General features: G+C 41.7%; 2 protein-coding genes across 2 annotated transcripts; one reads left to right on the plus strand and one right to left on the minus strand.

Annotated features, from left to right (window-relative positions):
• Positions 1–1,026: 1,026 nt before the first annotated feature.
• CGCS363_v003962 (Protoheme IX farnesyltransferase) lies at positions 1,027–2,658 on the minus strand (the record flags this gene model as incomplete). The annotated part of the gene is made up of 1 exon (XM_036635811.1): positions 1,027–2,658. One exon carries the CDS (start codon positions 2,656–2,658, stop codon positions 1,027–1,029), a length of 1,632 nt encoding a protein of 543 aa, XP_036499678.1.
• Positions 2,659–11,022: 8,364 nt separating this feature from the next.
• On the plus strand, positions 11,023–16,053 carry CGCS363_v003963 (Bloom syndrome protein-like protein; the record flags this gene model as incomplete). Its single annotated transcript, XM_036635812.1, has 2 exons — positions 11,023–11,420; positions 11,472–16,053. 2 exons carry the CDS (start codon positions 11,023–11,025, stop codon positions 16,051–16,053), a joined length of 4,980 nt encoding a protein of 1,659 aa, XP_036499679.1.
• Between the last annotated feature and the right edge of the window lie 3,583 nt (positions 16,054–19,636).

The following is a 19,636-nucleotide window of genomic DNA, read 5'->3' on the forward strand; positions in this document are numbered from 1 at the left end:
TTTTATTTTCAAAACCACTATAAATAAATCCACCCCCGCAATATTCTACTTATTATCCAACTTTTATAAACTTTTACATATTCAAACATAAAGCCCAAGTAAAATAGCGTGAGGCTGAGCTACTAAAACTACTAAAGTACATATTTGCTAAGGAAAGTATAAGCTTTCAACACGGCTTTCCAGCCGTCAGACTCCGGGTCGCTGCTCCGGTCGCAAATATGGGCAGCGCCATCGACGAGCGCAAGGCCGGCCGGCACGCCGCGGGCTACGAGCACGTCGTACGTGTCCTGGCTTTGGCGCCACGGGATTAGGTCGTCGCCGGTGCCGTGGACCAGGAACGTGGGCACGGGCGCGTACGTGCCGGCCTCGACGTGGGCGCGCGGACTAACGGCGCGGACGCGGTCGAGGTCGGGTTGCGGCGCCGCGTTCCAGTCGGTGACGCGGCCGGCCCCGGCGGCCTCATCGTCGCGGTCGGCGGCGGCACGGGTCGGGAGGCCGTCGACGATGACGGGCAGGGTCTGGGCCTTCCAGTTCATGTGCAAGATCATGCGGCAGCGCGCGTCCTCGAGGATGAGCGGGTCCGGCAGGGCCGCGTGGGCGCCGATGACGCCGTAGCTGGTCAGGGGCGCATCGTGGACGCCCTCGAGCACGTCGAAGGCGAGGCCCGAGCTCGCGGCGCCGGGTATGTCGATGGGCGTTGTCCACCACTTGTCCGTGTAGTCGGTCGGGTGGTAAAAGCCCAGGACGGCGGTGGGGGGCGGCGGGCCGCGCGCGGGCGCCGTCCAGGCCAGCGACAGGGCCAGCATGCCGCCCGAGGACCAGCCGATGGCAGCGACGCGCGCTCGGAATCCTCGCCGCCGCGGTCAGAGCCGCGCGGTCAGAGTCGAATGCAGGCGAAGAGATGAGAGCAGACTCAAGATGACGCGCCGTGGGTGACTAATTTCGAGTCTGTGAAAAGTGCGATATTCGCCGGCCGGTGCGAGCGCGGGGGAGGGGCATAGGCATCATGTATGAGAGCCCCGCGCTCTAGGCTTGCTTTTCCGCGCCCTCGGTCTTGTCGTCGACGTACTCCCAGGCGTCGTCGTCCTCCTCCTCCTGGTCGTCGGGCTCGCCTGTGACGCTCCGCCAGACGCGGCCCCACATGCCCTTCTTCTGCAGCAGGGCCAGGACCAAGACGACGGGCACGTACCAGATGCTGACCCAGAAAAGGCCCCTGGCGCTGCCGCCGGCGCCGCCCTGGCGCCAGAAACGGACCGACTCGCGGGCCATCCAGGCGTTTACGGGCAGCGAGGTGACGGCAAAGGACCACTCGGTGACGCCAGCGGCGCACAGGCCGACGGAGACGGGGAGGAAGCCGAGCAGGCCGTAGCGCAGAGCAACGCGGGCGTTACGGGCCGGGTTAGTCCAGGCGAGCATGCGCAGGCCCGCGGCGCGGTACTCGTCGCGCACGCCCCACGACAGCGCCATAAAATGGGGGAACTGCCAGGCGAAGAGGAGGGCGGCGAAGAGCCAGCCGCCCACGCTTGAGCCGTCCGGCGCCAGCAGGAGCTCGCGCCACGAACCGTCGCCGACGGCCGACTCGCCAGCCGCAGCGGCCCAGCCCATCAGCGGCGGGATGCCGCCGACGACGGCGCCGACCCACGTGTTCGCGGCGGAGAGGCGCTTCATAGGCGTGTAGACGCCCGCGTAAAGGACGATGTTTGCCGCGCCCAGGAACGCCACCGTCGGGTTGACGCCCAGGTGCAGGGCGGCGACGCCGGCGAGGGCGCAGCCGGCGGCAAAGAGGAGCGCGGCGCGCGTCGACACGAGACCGCGGACCAGGGGGCGCGCGCGCGTGCGGCTCATAAGGGCGTCGGTGCGCGGCTCGTAGAGCATGTTGAGAGCGTTTGCGGCGGCGGAGCAGAGCGTCGTGCCAGTGGTCAGGAAGAGCAGCGTGAGCGGCGAGAGGGAGGGCAGGGTCGCCTCAGCGGCGCCTGGTGAGAGGAAGGCCGGGACCGGGTATATGGCGTAGGGGACCATGGCCGAGAGGACGACGACGAAGGTTAGACGCGGTTTCGATAGCGAGAGCAGCGCTGAGAGCTTGCGTTGCATCGAGTCGGACGGCTGCTTGGCCGCGGCCTCGGCGAGGATCGAGGACGCATCGGGAGGTAGTTGGGCACCGTGAGGTGAGGAGGGTGTTGGCTTGCTGGAGGCTAAGGCGGCGGAAAGAGCAGAGGCCTCGGCGTTCTGCTTGGCGGCCTGTCTCCGGCGATGTGGTAATGGTTCGGCGGTAGCGGTAGCGGCGGCGGTCGCGGGGGAGGACGCGTCCGAAGTAGCTTGTGATGAGGAGGTTGAGCGGAGCTTGGTTGAGGTTGCTGCTGGAGGCGACGTCACCGCAGCCGCGCCCATGTTCCGCGCCCTTGTCCGGAACTGGATGCCGCCAAACCTCTCCAGCAGCGTGTTTGACAGAAAGTAGGCGCCCTTGACACGGGGCGATTGGGCGGGCGTGCTGCCCGTGCCGGCCGCAGAAGCAGCCGCGGCCGCAGCTTTCGGGCGTGCGGTGGTTGAGAGAGGGGCCAGAAATCTTTGCCCTGCGGCTGGCAGGCGGCGCCGGCAGCACCTCCAGCACATATTGTCGACGGCGCTGACGCCCGGCAGTAGGGATCTTGGGCCTGGCATGTCTCTGTGCGGTCTTTTCAGCTCATCAGGGCAGCATCAGAGGATAAGGTTGAGCGCATAGGGGTTGCGCTTTGGCGTCAATTGGGTGAGGTGTTTGCTCGTTATTGCAGCAGACTTGTGAGTGCAGCAGAACTCAGCTTAGCTCTGATGAAGTTCTGACGATCTATAGGCGCGCCACTAGCTGGGGTTTGTGGGGCTAGATTAGGGATAGATGATGTTAACTAGCGAACGTTTTAAATTGCTGTCTGTTTTCTAGGCAATCTATTTTATGCTGCACTAACTAATTTCCTGCTGTTATATATATATCTAGTTAAAGGATAGCATAAGTAATACTACTATAGGGGCGCCTTTTAAGTATATATTTAGGCGCTTAGTATGTATAAATTTATATTATTACGACCTATTATAAATAGATAATAGTTAACTAACCTATTTAGTGTTATAGTTAGCTATCTAATAGTAGAGTTATTATAACTTATTATATATAAATAATAGTTAACTAACTTACTTAGGCGTTAAGCAGCTAGGATAGGATATTTATACTATAGGATTATAGGAATAGTAAGGACTTACTTAGTATAGAAGAACTATAGTATAAGTTATATAATAATAAGATAGGGAAATAATTAGTAGAGTATAAGAAAGAGTACTTAGTAATTAGTTAGCCTTACTAACTAATTATAATTACTTTATATATATAGGTAATTACTTAGGAGTAAATAAAAGATATTATTTAGAAAAAACTTATATATAATATAACTTAAGCTTCGTTTATAGTTAGACTTCTATAGCTCTTTAGTAATTAATTTAGTATTTATCCTTAAAATACTCTTAGTTTATTTTTACTATAAATTACTTATTAAGCTTAAGATTAATTACTTAGGTCTCTAAAGATTAATCTATTATAGCTTATAACTTATAACTTAAATTATAACTTTAGTATATTATTACTATATATTAATCTCTAACTTCTATTAATAAACTTTACTATTAGATAGCTAACTATAATACTTTAATTACTCCTATTTAGTAAGTTAACTATTAATTCCTATTAATAGTAATAAATAACTATATCTTCTTATACTAAAAAGGAGTAGAGAACTTAGAATTTTTAGTAATTTTAACTTAAAAGTAAGAGGTTAGATAGGTGTTTTTATAAGTATTAAGTATTACTATAGAAAGAAATAGCTTATATAAATAGATAGAAGCTTAGTTAGCTTATAATAAAAACGACTAAGTAGATAAATAAGAAATATACTTATTTTTATATAAATTCTTATTTTCTCTTAATAACTTTAATAACTACCTTTTTAAAAGAGCTTTTAAGATTTTTTAGCTTAGTTATAGAAAAGGTTTATTAATTTTTATTTTTTAAAAATTAAATAAATATAAGTATTTTTAAGCTCTTCTAGCTTTAGTTAGTTTTATTTTTATCTCTTTTTTTAATTTTTATTATACTTCTTTAATTATTTAAAATAAAGATAGAGTAAAATACTATAAGAATAATACTATTAAACTTCTTCTTAATAGTTTATTTTTTTTAAGAGATTATATAACTTAAAGTATAAAAAGAGTAAAAAATATAGATAAAGTATAAATTTATTAAGCTTATATTTATATATTTATTTTTATATTTTTTTATAGTTATTTAGAAAATTAATATATAAGTATTTAAGTAATTTTAGAGGCTTTTTATTTAAAGTAGAATATTTAGTATAATTAATAAGTTTTCTTTTTTACTTTATTATAAAATTAGTAATTAATATAAAGAAATAAGCTAAACTATTATAGAGGATTTCTTTTATAGTTATTTTATACTACTTTATTAAACTAAAATAAAAAAAGTTTAGAAAAAGAAATAAGTTAAATATTACTATATTAGAAGAAAATTTAGCTAATATTTTTTTAATTTCTATTTTCTTAAAATAAAAAGTAATAGCTTAAATATCTAGGATTAAAGATTAACTAAACTTATAGAAATTTAAAAAGCTTTAAGAAGAAAAATATCTAGCTAAATAGAAAAAAGTAAGTAAAATTCTATATAAACTTAGTTAATCCTCTTTATTAGTTTACTATTTATTTATTTAAAATTATTATATATTATTTTATTATAAGTTATTATAATAATAACTTAAGAGTAATTAAAATAAAATAGATTTATTTTACTCTTATTTCTAAAGCTAAAATTATAAAAGTAATAAGATTTATTTTATTTCTCTTATAAACTTTAAAAAAGAAAAGAAATTAATTAATCTATTTTAAGAAATATTTTTTACTTAAACTTATTAGAAAGGTTTTAATAATATATTAATTAGTAAGAAGAAATATTAGAATAAGGCAGTAGTTTGCATAAAGTTTTTAGTATACTTTTTATACTTTTATATCTTAGTTAATAGGTAGTTATCTTAATTAAGATACTTTAATAAGAAGCTTTAGTTTTAAAGGAGATAATAAATTAAGTAATATTATACTTTTCTTTATACTTTTTAGAGTATTTATAAGCTTTTAAAATATTTCTCTTTTTAAACTCTTAACTAGTTTAATTAAAGAGTAAAAATACTAAAAATAAATCTATTTACTTAGTAATAAAAATAATTTATTAAACTATTTAGTAGTAATAAAATACTAAAATAACTTTTTAGCTTAAAACTTAAAAACTTTTATTTTAGGCTTTTAACTATCTAAAGATACTTTTAATAGTAAGTTACTCTTAGTTTATTATTTAGGAGTATATAATATTAATAGCTTAATTAGAGTAATATAGAGAATATTAAATAAGTTAGATAGTAATAATAATAATAATAATAATACTAATTAAAGATAATAAGTATTAATAATAATAATAAATAATAATACTAATTAAAAAGTATAAGATAATAATACTTATACTAAATATTTAAGCTAAATAAGATTAAAAGTAATAATACTTTCTTATTTTTCTTAAGGTTAAATCCTTATATTATTCTAATAATACTTTATAAGTAAATTAAATATTTAATCTCCTTATTACTAACTTTATAGATTACTTAAAACTAAAGAAGAAGTATACTATAGAGAGGGGATTATAGAAAACCCTAAATAAATTAAAAGAGACTTATTATACTAGTAATAATAAATAATATAATTATTTATTAAAACTGCTACCTAAAAAAGAGTAGGTTTATAAAGACTAAAAGTAAGATTTATTGAAATATTGCTAAGTATTATTTATTAAACTTTCTACGCCTAAAATGTCTATATTATAGATATACTTAAAGATAATAATAAGGTATTCTTTTTAGCTGAGTTTCTAGCCTATTATACTAGTAATAATAAATAATATAATTATTTATTAAAACTGCTACTTAAAAAAGAGTAGGTCTATAAAAACTAGAGGTAAGATTTATTAAAATATTACTAAATATTAGTTATTAAACTTTCTATACTTAAAATATCTATATTATAGATATACTTAAAGATAATAATAAGGTATTCTTTTTAGCTAAGTTTCTAGCTTATATAATATTAAGTTAAATTAATAAATGTTTAATCTAAGTTTAAATAATCTTAAACTATTAATAGTAACCTACTTAGTTTAAACTAATTAATAATAATATTACTAACTACTAATTTATATAAGTATTTTAAAGAGGTATTATAATCTAAATAATACTAGCACTAGCTTATCACTTAAGGTATAAAGGGTTAGGTTTTAAGAAAAATAATAAATAATAAGTACTTAAAACTTAAATTTTAATATAAAATATCCTTTTCCTAAAATTAATTATTTAATATTTTATAACTATAATATAATAAAGTATTTTAATAAATATATATTATTTCTCTTTATAGATAAATTAAAATAACTCTAATTCTAATAAAGCTTAAAATTAAAAAAATATAATTAACTTATTATTTAAATATTAAAAGTAAATAAAATAATATACTCTATACTTAAGCCTTATTTTTTAACTAAAAGTAATTAAAATAATATACTTTATATTTAAGCTTTATTTTTTAATTATTAAAAGTAATTAAAATAATATACTTTATACTTAAGCTTTATCTTTTAATTACTAAAAGTAATTAAAATAATATATTTTATACTTAAGTTCTATCTTTTAATCACTAAAAGTAATTAAAATAATATATTTTATATTTAAGCTTTATCTTTTAATTACTAAAAGTAATTAAAATAATATACTTTATACTTAAGTTTTATCTTTTAATTACTAAAAGTAATTAAAATAATATACTTTATACCTAAGCTTTATTTTTTAATTACTAAAAGTAATTAAAATAATATATTTTATACTTAAATTTTATCTTTTAATTACTTTTCTTTTTCTTCTTAGTCTTTTTATTTAATTTCTATAATATCTCTCTCTTTAATACTTTATATAAATGCTAATAATAATAAGTTTAATACCTCTTTCTTTTCTTTTCCCTCTTATATCTACTATAAAGCTTATATTACTTTTAGGTTCTTCTTAACTTTAACCTTATTTATAATACTTTCCTTTATTATTTTATAAAGATCTTATAAAAATAGTAATCTTTCTACTAAAATATAATAAACTAACTCTATCTTTTTCCTCTTTTAAAACCTAAAAATCTTATAATCCTTTTTACTTTTTAACTATTTATACTATAACTTAATATTCTTAAGTAAAAATATTAAAATACTTAAATTAAAAACTTTAATAAGAATTCTAAGTATAATAAACCTATAAATTAAGTTTATAAATTTCTTTCCCTCTCTTAAATTAAGCTTCTTTATAAAATAAGTAGCTAAGTAGCTATTTACCTCTTTTCTTTATTAAGTATTAAAGCTTTCTTTTTTAAGAAGTCTTATAGCTTAAGTAATTTAAGCTTTTTCTCTTAGAAAATACTTCTTAACTCTATTTACTTCTTCTATAGCTTATATTATTATATATAGATCTATATCTATATAATAATAATCTTTATCCCTACTAATTTATTAATAATACTTTTTTATTACTTTATAAAAAAAGCTAGTTATAAGTATTAAGCTTTATTAAGCTTCTCTATTAATCTTTTAGCTTTTTATACTATATTACTTAGTAAAAATATAGCTTTAATATTATATTTAGCTAATAAATAATATAATTAATCTTTAGAAGTAGCTTTAAATATTTAATAAAATATAAGCTCCTTAATATAATAATAGTTATCCTCTATAACTACTATTATATCTATAACAGCTATATATTAAAGCTATTATAGCTACTACTAAGATTAAAAGTAGGGCTAGGGAGAGGGGGGGTTAAAGCTAGTATATAGAGGGGGTATAAAGCTATAGAGATTCCCTAGAGTAAAATAGACAAAAGTAGCATATAATTAAAACTATAAACTAAGTTATTATAGGAATCTAGTTTTTAGTGTTATATTTCATTATTTAAGTCTAGAAATAGGGAAATAAGGTAGTAGATATTTTTATAATATTATCTTAATTTCTATATTAACTAGCTAATTATATAATAAGACTATTAGAAAGCCTAACTAAGCGATAGAACGTAAGTAGGGAGGAAAGTAGATTAAGGAGAAAATATATAGAATTAAGGGGTAGGAAAGTAAGTTTATAAAGAGAGGATAAGAAGAATTAGTTATAAATAGTAAATAGAAGAAAGTAACTAATATATATAGCTAAAGATAGAGCTATTTATTTATAATATATAGTATTCTATTTTAATATATATATTATATAAATATATAGTAGTAGCTAATAAAGTTATAGTATATTTATATAATTACTATTAGTTAATTACTACTAAAGCTAAGGTAGAAGTTATTAGATTAGTTAGTAATATAACTAATATTATTTATAGCTAAGCTGAATTAGAGTTATTCTAATACTTAGACGCTATAGTTAAACCTATTACCTATATTATACTACCTTAAGTTAATAGATTATATTACTATTTATACTATTATATATATTACTATATATAGAATATATAGGAGTATTACTAAGTAGAATATAGATAGTAGAATAATTAGTAGAAGGGAGGTAATATATAGAAAAGGGCTATAGTAGTAAGAGATTTACTATAGATAATAGAGGTACTATACTAATAGTTTTTCTTATTATATACTAAGAGCTAGTAGTTTAAAGTTAAGTAGAGGTTAGAGGTAGTTATTAGAAGTAAGCTATTAAAGCTAAGGATAGATAATATAGTATAGTTTATTATATTATATAATAGCTAATAGAAGTAGTTTAAGGCTAATATATATAAGGAGGTTAATATAATAGATAAAAAGTTAGAGCTAAATAGGTAGTTATACTACGTTAAGTAGATAAGGAATTTAGAAAGGTTAAATAAGATATAGTTATAAGAAGCTATATAACTAATTAAGGATAATAAGGAGATATTATAGTCTATATAAGCTATATTTAATAGTATTACTAATAAGGTATATATAATAGTAGCTCTATATAAAGTTAGGTATAATATATTATTTAAGGTAAAGCAGAAGGAGATCAGCTAAAAACTAGTATAGCTATTTAATAACTATATAGAGGATAATATATAGTAGTAGTATAAAGAGGTTTAGCGTAAGATAGTAAGTATATAGTTTTATATAGATAAGTAGCTAGACTATAAGTAGCTACTATATTAGTTTACTATATGTTAGGGGTTATTATAAGATATATTTACTAGTTATATTATAATAGATATTAGCAGTAAGTAAGCTATATAAGTAGAAGAGGTTAAGAGGATATATTTAGACGCTATTATTACTATTATTAAAGACCTATATAAGTAGAGCTAGAAGGAGAGCATAATAATTAGTATGTTAGTAGTGTTAAGTATCTATAAGGATAGTAAGTAGTATTAGGTAATAAAGTATATAATAAATTATTTAGCTATAATTAAGGTAGCTAAGATATTTATTATATATTAAGTATAAATAGAGTAGTAGGATAAAGTAATAGTATTAATAGTAACTAAAGGGGCTGAGGTAGTATATAAAGTAGCTAGTAGTATATTCTATTTAGTACGTAATAAGGTATAGTAGTTTATAATATAGATACCTAGCTAGCTAGATAATAAGCCTAAAGTAATAAATTAGATTTATAATATATATATATATAAGATATATATCTAGTTTAATATAATAGCGCTAGGGATAATAGATTAGAGTAGTAATTAAATATTATTCTAATAAGTATAAGTATAAGTATATAAGTTAGCTGAGATATTCTATAAGTTAGTATAAGAGGTATAATTATTATTAGTATAATTAGTAATAATAAATAGGTATAAAGATAAGGATAATAATCTTAAGAAGGATAAGTATAGTAATAAGTATAGAGGCTAATTAGTATTAATAGTAGTATTACTTACTATTAGGTAGGATAATATATATAATAACTATAGCTAAGACTAGCTAGAGTATTTATTTTTATATAATAACTATAATAAGGTATAAATAAGTAAGAGGAAAGGGTAGACTATATAATATATTATAGAGTTAGAGGTATAGTAGTAGGTATAGTTAAACTTAACATAAGAGGTAGTAATAATAATAGTAGTAGTAATAAGAGAGGTAAAAGAGGTAATATCTAATTATAGTAATAATTACTATTTATATTATAAGAGAATAGTATAAGTATATAGATAGGTATTAGAATTATTCTAAGAGTAGTTATAGATATTAATATATATAGTAGTAGGGTAGCTAGTATAAGTGCCTAAGTTAGTAGGTATTAGATATAGTAATATAGCTAATAGTAGGGTTAAGAATATATTTATATATAATAGTATAATTTATTTTATTATATTATATTATAAGAATTACTATTAGATAGGGATAACTAAGGTGATATATTAGTATTTACTATGTGAGGTTAGTAAGTTATTAGTATAATATTTATAGTTAGTGTTGCTAACATCACGTCCACGATGGCTGACGTCGGAAGCCATTGAACGCCCCACCATGGAATTAGGTGGGTCCGTTGAGACAAGGGCGGAAACCGTTGTTCACAGCAAGGTGGAAGCCGTTGAGATTTTCCGTAGTAAAATAGGTAAAAGTAGCATGCAATTAAAGCCACAATCGGTATAATTATAGGAACCCAGTTCTCAGTGTTTTATTCCGTGATATGAGTCCAGAAATAGGTGAATAGGGTAGTAGATGTTTTTGTGATGTCGTCCGAATCCCCGCATTAACCAGCCAATTATATAACAGGACCATCAGCCAGGCCAGAAAGCCCGACCGAGCGATGGAACGTAGGCAGGGAGGAAAGTAGATCAAGGAGAAAGTATATGGAATTAAGGGGCAGGAAGGTGAGTTTATAAAGAGAGGACAGGAGGAACCAGTCATAAACAGTAGATAGAAGAAAGTAACCAATACATGCCAAAGATGGAGCCATTCGTCCACAACACGCAGTATTCCATTTTGATATGCACATTATGTCAGTACGCCGTATTAGCCAACGAAGCCACGGCGCATTTGCGGAATAACCATCGGTCAATCCCCGCCGAGGCCAGGAGCAAGGTCGCCGGATTAGTCGGCGATATTCCCGGCATCATCCGCAGCCAGGCCGATTTGCAGTCGTTTCAATACCCAGACCCCACGGTCGAGCCAGTTGCCCATATCGCACCGCCCCGGGCGGACGGTTTGCGTTGCCACGCATGCCGTTATGTGTGCCGCCGCGTGCGAAACATGCAGGAGCATTGCCGGGCAGAACACCGGTGGGCGAATGATTGGCAGAAGGGGGGCAATGTGCGCAAGAAAGCCACGGCAGTCAGAGATTTGCCGTGGACAACAGGCGTGCCATGCCAGCGTTTTTTTTTAACACGGGCCGCAAGCGGATGGTTCGAGGTCGGGCGGGGGTTAGGGGTGGCCGTTCAAAGCGAGCCATCGGGGCCGGGGACGGACGACACGGCGTGGTTCGTCACGTTGCACGAGAACCAAGAGAAGCGGTTCGAGGCCGACGCGCGCGAGGAGGTCAGTACAGTGGACGAAAAGTTGGAGCCGAACGGGTGGTTGTACCGCGTCGGGTGGACGAGGGATTTGGAAGGGTTGAACAAGACGCAGTTACAGGAGGCCACGCGACCAATTGAGGATGGCGAGGAGACGTTAGAGGCCATATGGGCCGTGTTCAACAGCGTCGCCGACAAGGCATGCGCAACAGCAGCACCGCACAAGGTCGGGCACGACGTGTTGTTCGAGGCGGAGCGGAAGGAGATCGGCCAGAAGCCGGTGCGGCCATTCGACAACCGCATGGAGGACGACACGTGGCAGCGGTACAAGGAGGTTTGGCGTAAGATGGTGAGCATATGGTTCCGCATGGACGAGTGGCCGGAGCGCGAGCGGCCGCCGTATCGGTTCACCATGCGTCAGGGGTCGTTGTGGGATGCGTTCACCAGCCGTGTCGAGGCGGATGTCGGCAGCAGGCAGGCCGCGCAGGCGGAGGAGGTCGAGAGGATGTGTTTGGACGCCATCATCGCCATCATCGAGGACCCGTACAAGCAGAGCCAAAAGGAGAGCGCGATGATCGGCGCGTTGGCGGTGTTGGGCATCCGCGAGGACGGCGGGTGGCACCAGGCGACGGAGTACACGACGAATTATTCAGCCGTGATCAAGGTGGCCAAGATGTTCGTCGTGTACCAGGCGTGGTTGGAGCGGAAGGACGAGGTGGTGGCGTTGACGGCGACCAAAGGGGCCGAGGCGGCGTACGAAGAGGCCAGCAGCGTGTTCCATTTGGTGCGCGACAAGGTGCGGCGGTTCATGACGCGGATGCCCGGGCGGCCGGACGACGAGCCCAGGGCGATGAATTGGATTTACGACGCGCGCACGTACGGGATGCATATCCGGTTTAACACGGTGGCGCCGGGGATGGTGGATTGGAGCGGCGACCGGATATCGTTCCGGCGGGTGCGGGTGCGGGTGTGCGAGTTGGCCGAGATGTTCCACGGGGTAGCGCAGGAGGCGCGGACGTTGTTGGCGCAGTTGGCGGTGGTGGACGGGGATGGGGATAGGGATAATGATCCCGACAGGGACGGGCACGGCGATGGGTACGGAGGCCGATCAGCGTTAGCAGCAGCGTTGCCCGCCATCAGGTGGGACAGCATGCACGACGACCACAGCCAGGACCGGCCGGGGTATTCGTTTTTACACGACGACCGCAACGAGGCGTGGGTGGGCAAGGGGAAGGGGTGGATCGCACGGCGCATCGCAGAGTCGGAGGCACGGCGGCGGGCGTGGTTAGACCCAACGCGAGGGGCGGCGGCGGCGGCAGTGGCAGCAGCAGCAGCAGCAGCAGCAGGACAGGCGGAGGAGGTCACGTCCAACCGCAGCGATAGCCACCACCCATACCGCGAGAGGACGGTGCAGGCATACAGACAGGCGTTGGAATCGTTCCGGGAGCGGTTGTGGATGTTGATGCACATGGTGGCAGGGCAGCCGGCGCGGGCGCCCGAGTTAGCAGGCATCAGACACAGCAACACGGCCAACGGCGGGGTCAGGAACGTGTTCGCACACGACGGCATGATATGTTTCGTCACGTCGTACCACAAGAATTACCGCCAGACGGGGACGGCCAAGGTGATACACCGGTATTTGCCGCGCGAGGTCGGCGAGTTGTTGGTGTGGTATTTATGGTTAGTGTTGCCGTTTTGGCAGCAGGTAGGAGGCATCATCCATCAGACGGACCGGAAGAGCGCATTTTTATGGGCGGACGACGTGGTTGTAAGGGGCAGGGCGGCGGGCGAGGCGAGCCGTGATAACACCAGGGGCGACGAGCGCCGCAATAACACCAAGGACAACGACGCCCGTGACAACACCGAGGACGACGACGCCCGTGACAACACCATCACAGACGAGAGCGCCAACGCCACCCCCGGCCGGGCGCCGTGGACGGACGAACGGTTGTGGACGTCAGACAAGGCAAGGCGGATCATGCAGCAGCACAGCGAGCGGTTGGTCGGCAGCAAGATCAACATCAGCGGGTGGCGGCACATGGCCGTCGCCATCGCCAACCGGTATTTGAACGAGGCGTTCGGACGGGCAGACGACAAAAACAACGACAACGACGACAACGACGACGACATAGGCGTCGAGGACAGCGCATTGGATTTGCAGGCCGGGCACGGCACGCACGTGGCGGGGATGATATACGGGCGGTTGTACCAGGAGGCACCGTTCGGCACGGCGGCGTTGCGGGACAGGTTCCGGGCCGTCAGCCGGCAGTGGCACCGGTTGTTGGGGTTCGGGGCGGAGGACCGGGGCGGCGGGGCACCCACCAAGCGGCGGCGGACGGCGACGACGGCGGCGGACGAGGAGTTCGAAGGGCAGCGGCGGCGGCGGTTCACGCGGTTGCAGTTAGCCAACGCCGGCGGGCAGTTGCGGCAGATGATGGGGGACCCGCGGGCGGCGTTCCGCGGCCAGCAGGAGCGGGTCATCCGGTCGATCATGCGCGGGGACGACCCGATCGTGCAGGTGACGGGCACGGGCGGCGGCAAGAGTTTGTCGTTCATGTTGCCGGCGTATTGCGCACCGGACGGGGTGACGATCGTCGTGACGCCGTTGGTGGCGTTGCGCACCGACATGGACGCGCGGTGTTCGAGGTCGGGGTTGGCGTCGACAACGTGGCGCGGCGGCGGGCGGGCCAACACGGCCGCAGCAACGGTGGTGTTCGTGACGCCCGAGTCGGCCGTCACGCAGGGATTCCGGGATTTCGTCGGGCGGTTGCAGCGGCGGCAGCAGTTGGACCGGGTGGTGTTGGACGAGTGCCACGTCGTGTTGGATGGGTCGAGGGGGTTCCGGCCGGCGTTGCGGGCGTTGGGGCGGACGGTGCAGGAGTTCGGGGCGCAGTTGGTGTGTTTGACGGCGACGTTGCCGCCGGCGGAGGAGCGGGAGTTTTTCGCCGTGACGGGGATCCGGCAGGAGCGGGTGCGGGTGTTCCGCGAGGCGACGACGCGGAGGAATATCGAGTATGGGGTTGTTGTCGTTGCGTTAGGGTCAGGGGGTGGGGGTCGTGGTCGTGGTCGTGGTGCGGCAAGCCACAGGCGCCGGGCAGAGTCAGGGTTAGGGTTAGGGTCAGGTCGGGAGGGTGAGGACGGCGAGTTGAGCGCCGTCGAGGAGCGCGGTTGCCAGGAGGTCAGGGATTGGTTGCGGCAGCAGCCACGCGGCAAGGCGGTGGTGTACAGCAGCACGATCGAGGGCGTCGAGCGGATGGCCGAGGCGTTGGGGTGCGCAGCGTTCCACAGCAGCATCGGCAGCACGGAGGACAAGGCGTCGAGGTTGGAGGCGTGGAGGATGGGCGACGGCGCCGATGGGGGCGTCATCGTGGCGACGAACGCGTTGGGGTTAGGCATCGACGTGCCGGACGTGCGGTTGGTGGTCCACGCGGGCATGCCGCGGCGGTTGCGGGATTTCGTCCAGGAGAGCGGGCGTGCCGGGCGAGACGGCCAGCCAAGCCGGTCGGTTGTTATATGCAGTAGGGCAGCCGTGGAGGAGAAGGAGAAGGAGAAGCAGAAGGAGAAGGAGGCAGGGGAGGCAGAGAAAGATGGGAGGGCAGCCGGAGGGGGATGGGAGGTGTCAACAAGGACATACATCAGGGGAGAGGTATGCCGGCGGATTGTGTTAGACGAGGTCATGGACGGGCGGGTGGACCGTCCAGGGTGCGAGGAGGGCGAAGAGGCATGCGACATATGCCGGCAGAGGGCGTCGGAGGTGATGTGGGTAGACGACGGGGATGGAGATATGGATAGGGACAAGGACGGGGATAGAGAGGGACATGGAGCCAGAGAAGACGAAGAGATCAGGGCCGCGTTCGAGACCAGTCAGCAAGCCAGGCAGTTCCGCCAGTGGCAGGCCAGGGCAGAGCGTTCAGGGTTAGGGGAGGAGGGGGAGACGTTCAAGCAGCAGTTGGCGCGGTGGGCGGGACGGTGCACGTATTGCGGGATACGCCGGAGAGAGAGCGACGGGCACACGTTAGACGATTGCCCAGGCCGCGGGGAGCAGGCGTGGGGGTGGACGGCGCAGTACAGGAGGCAGATGGAAGAGGCCATGTTCGACGGACGGATGATGGAGAATTTCAGCAGTTGTTTCCATTGCGGATTGCCGCAGGGTTGGTGTCGGCGATGGGAGCCGTTGGGCGAGGACGGCGGGCGGTTCACGGAGGTCGAGGGCGGTTCATGCCAGTACCAAGGGTTGATGGTTACGATGTTCGCCGTCGCAACGATCGGTGTGGGGTCGAGGGTGTACGAGGAGACGGTGAGGGCGATGCGCAGAGCGGACGGGTTAGAGGAGTGGGCGTCGAGCGAGAAGGAGGTATATAAGTGGTTAGGGCAGATGATCCAATGGGGAGGGGTGCAGTCAAGCAAGTTGTGCCGGTTGACAAGCCAGTTGTGGCAGAAGGCAGTAGAGGGCGTAGCAGAGGGGTGATCAGGCAGGGCAAGGCGGGGCGAGTAGGGGCCGTACATAGGAGTACGACAGTTTAGGGTAGGGAGTAGGGAAGTATAGTAGTAAAGGATAATAGAAAACAGAGCATCAGATGTTTTTTCACACAGAAAGATTTAATAGCACAAGAGAGCAGGAGGTGGAAGATGACAAAGAGTAACAGAGGGGATGAATCATGAGCAAGGAGCAAGAAGGGGGGAATACAAGGAGCAGCAAAAGGTATAGGCAACAGTGGAAGGATGGAAAGAGCAGAGAAAGGGGCCGGAGAGAAGGGAAAAAAAAGAAGTAAAAAGGGGATGTAAGAGCGTGAATATAATACAGATGTAGTGTTAAAGATTTCAGGGCCAGTTTTAGGGTTAGATAGCATAGCAGAACAAAAGGGCAGAACAGTAAGAGGTTCGTTAACAAAGGCGAATTAGTAAGAGTATAGGAGTTATAATAAAGCAGATTCGGGGGCAAGCAGAGGGAAAGAGAATAGTATTAAGATAATAGGAAAGAGTAAAAGATTTGTTATAGAAAGAGAGCAGAGTACACCGAGAAAGATTACAGCCAAAAAGGGGTAGCAAGGTCAGCAAGAGAGGGGGAATTAAAGAATCACATACCAAAGATAGCAGATTTATACAGTAGACAGTAGTTAAAGATAAAGGGAGGTAGAAAGAAAGTAGACAGAGAGAAATAGAAATACAAACAGATAGAAGACCAAGGGGGGAAAAGTAAAAAAACGGATTTCAGTAAAAGAGAGGGAGGGAGATTCATTTAGCAGCCCATAGAGGTAGAGTATAGGGGAGCCAGGGTTAGTACACAGTAAAGGTCAGAGATAGGTTAAAGAGAAGGATTAAGGTCAGAGTAGGAATCAAAGTCAGGAATACAGCAAACAGAAGGGTCAAGAATAGGGCAGAAATAGAAGTCAGCAATAAAGCAAAGTTCAGGAGGGATAGAGTTAAGAAACAGATAATAGAGGGGACATACAATTAGCAAGCAACAAGAAAGGGGGGATCCAAGGAGCAGAGGAAAGTAGAGGCAAGAAGGGTAAAGTATAGAGAGGAGAGAAGGGATAGGGAAGACGGGAGGAATATAAAGAGCAGAGAAAGAGACAAAAGTAAAGAGGGCAAGGAGAGGAGCGAAAAGGGAACATAGGAATATAAGCATAATATAGACAGATACAGAGTTGAAGATAACAGGACCAGTTTTAGATTAGATAGCATAGTAGCATAGTATAACAAAAGGGCCGAGTAGTAAGGTGTTCGTCCGTAGAGGCGAGTTCGTAAGAGTATAGGAGTCGTTATAAAGAAGATTAGAGAGTAAATAGAGAGAGAGATAAGGGAGTAAGATAGTAAAAAAAGAGTTATAAGTTATTCACAAAACAAGGGTTATGTACCACGAGAAAGGTTATAAACCAAAAGGTTAGAAGAGTAAGTAAGAGAGGAGAAGTTAATAAGTAACAAACGAAAGATAGCAGATTCATAAGGTAGATAGTTAATATATATAATAGAGTAGGAAAGGGAAGAAAGGAGTTAGAGGGAGAAAGGAAACATACACAGACAGGATAACAAGGAGGAATAATAAGTAAACAGAGTTAGGTAAGAAAGAAGGAGGAAGGTTCATATAGCAACCCACAGATGGAGAGCATAAGCAAGTCAGAGATCGTACAAAGTTAAGGTTAGGGATATGTCAACAGGAAAGGGTTCGAGATAGAGCAGGATTAGAAGTTAGGATAGAGTAAAAGAAAAAGGGGGTGAGGGATAGAGCAGGAATAAGAGTTAGGGATAGAGCAGAAATAAAGGGCAGAATTAGAGCAGAGAAAAGGATAAAGGATAGGTTAAAGGAAAGGGGTTAGAAGTAAAGCAGAAATAAAAGTGAGGGTTAGAATGAAGGAAAAGGTAAGGGACAAGGCGAAAATAGAAAGTTAGAAATAGAGTAAAAATAAAAGTCAAGGATAGGGTAGAGAACAAGGTAGGGGATAAGTTAAAAGAGTAAGGTTAGGGTTAGAGCAGAAGTAAAGGTAAAGGTTAGAATAAGGAAGAGGGTTAGAGATAGGTTAAAAGAAAAGGGTTAAGGATAGGGTAGAAATAGAAAGTTAGAAACAGAGCAGAAATAAAAGTAAGAGTTAGAGTAGAGAAAAAGTTCAAAATAGAGTAGGGATAAAAGTTAAGGATAAAGTAAAGGAAAAACAAGAGGGGTGTTTATATTAATAAAGTAAGGTAGTTAGTATAAGCAGGCATAAATAAGAGAGAGAGAGAGATTCCAGTCCAAAGCCAGAGTCAAAAGTTCCCATTCAGATACAAGTGGATGGGCAGCATTATAGAGAATTCCAAGTTCATAATATATACAGATTATATAACACCAAGATATAGAGGAATAGTAAGCACCAGATAAATTAACACAGAACAAGCCGAATAAGGTTCCAAAGACAACCATTTTATCATAAGGTCAGGGGCATGGTAAGAAGGGGAAGCAGGACACATTTTACCAGTAGGCAGGAGTACAGGGGAATCAGTTTAGGATAGGGGAGGGGTTGATAATAAGTAGATAGAGGAGATATCAAAGTAAGGAGTTCATCGCAAGGAGAATATTTCAGTACATAAGGACAGAAGGGTTAGGGAAGAAAGGGAGTAAAAATAATCAACAAGTTCAAGTTTAAAAGAGGTAGATAAAAATATAGTAAGGTAAACCGTAAGTATAAGTTCAGGATAAGAGAAGGCGTGAAGATATAAAAGGGAAGAGATAGTAGAAAGGAAGAGGTAAGGTTTAGAAGGGGGTAGTTTACAATATAAAGGACGAACGAGAATTAAAGCAGAGGTCCAAGGGAAAGAATTAGGAGGAGAAAGATACAGATGGAAGGAATAAAGGATGAGCAAGAGAGAGAAAGAAGAAGGAAGAGAAAAAAAAAAGGTAGGGTTAGTATATAGCAAAGAGGTTAGTGACAAAGCAAGAGTTAGAGGGATAGAGACAAAGCAGGAGCGAAGCAGAGACAAGGGAAAATACAAAAACAGGAATTTAGATAGTAAAGGCGTTTTAAGAGGGTTTAGGGTTAGGAGTAAGAGAGGATAGAGAGAGAGCAACAGGAAAGGGTTAGGGACAGGGGAATTAGAAAAGGTTAGGGATAGAGAAAGGAAGAAGGTTAGGGATAGATAAAAGAACAAGGTTAGGGATAGATAAAAGGAAAGGGTTAGGGATAGATAAAAGGAAAGGGTTAGGGATAGAATAAAAGAACAAGGTTTGGGATAGATGAAAGGAAAGGGTTAGGGTTAGATGAAAGGAAAGGGTTAGGGATAGAATAAAAGAACAAGGTTAGGGACAGGTGAAAGGATTAGGGTTAAGGCCAGAGCAGAGGGAATAGTCATAATTAAAGATGAAGATAGGGAATATTTTCAGAGATAGGGGTGGTTTTGTTGTTTACGAAAATTTACGAGATTAGAACAGCAGTTACAGAGTTAGGGTTTTAGGGTTTTAGGGTTTTAGGGTTTTAGGGTTTTAGGGTTAGGGTTAGGGTTAGGGTTAGGGTTAGGGTTAGGGTTGTAGGGTTAGGGTTAGGGTTAGGGTTAGGTTAGGGGTAGGTTGGGTTAGG

Source organism: Colletotrichum siamense (genome assembly GCF_013390195.1).
Source record: "Colletotrichum siamense strain Cg363 chromosome Unknown KSG_Cg363_contig02, whole genome shotgun sequence".
NCBI lineage: Eukaryota > Fungi > Ascomycota > Sordariomycetes > Glomerellales > Glomerellaceae > Colletotrichum > Colletotrichum siamense.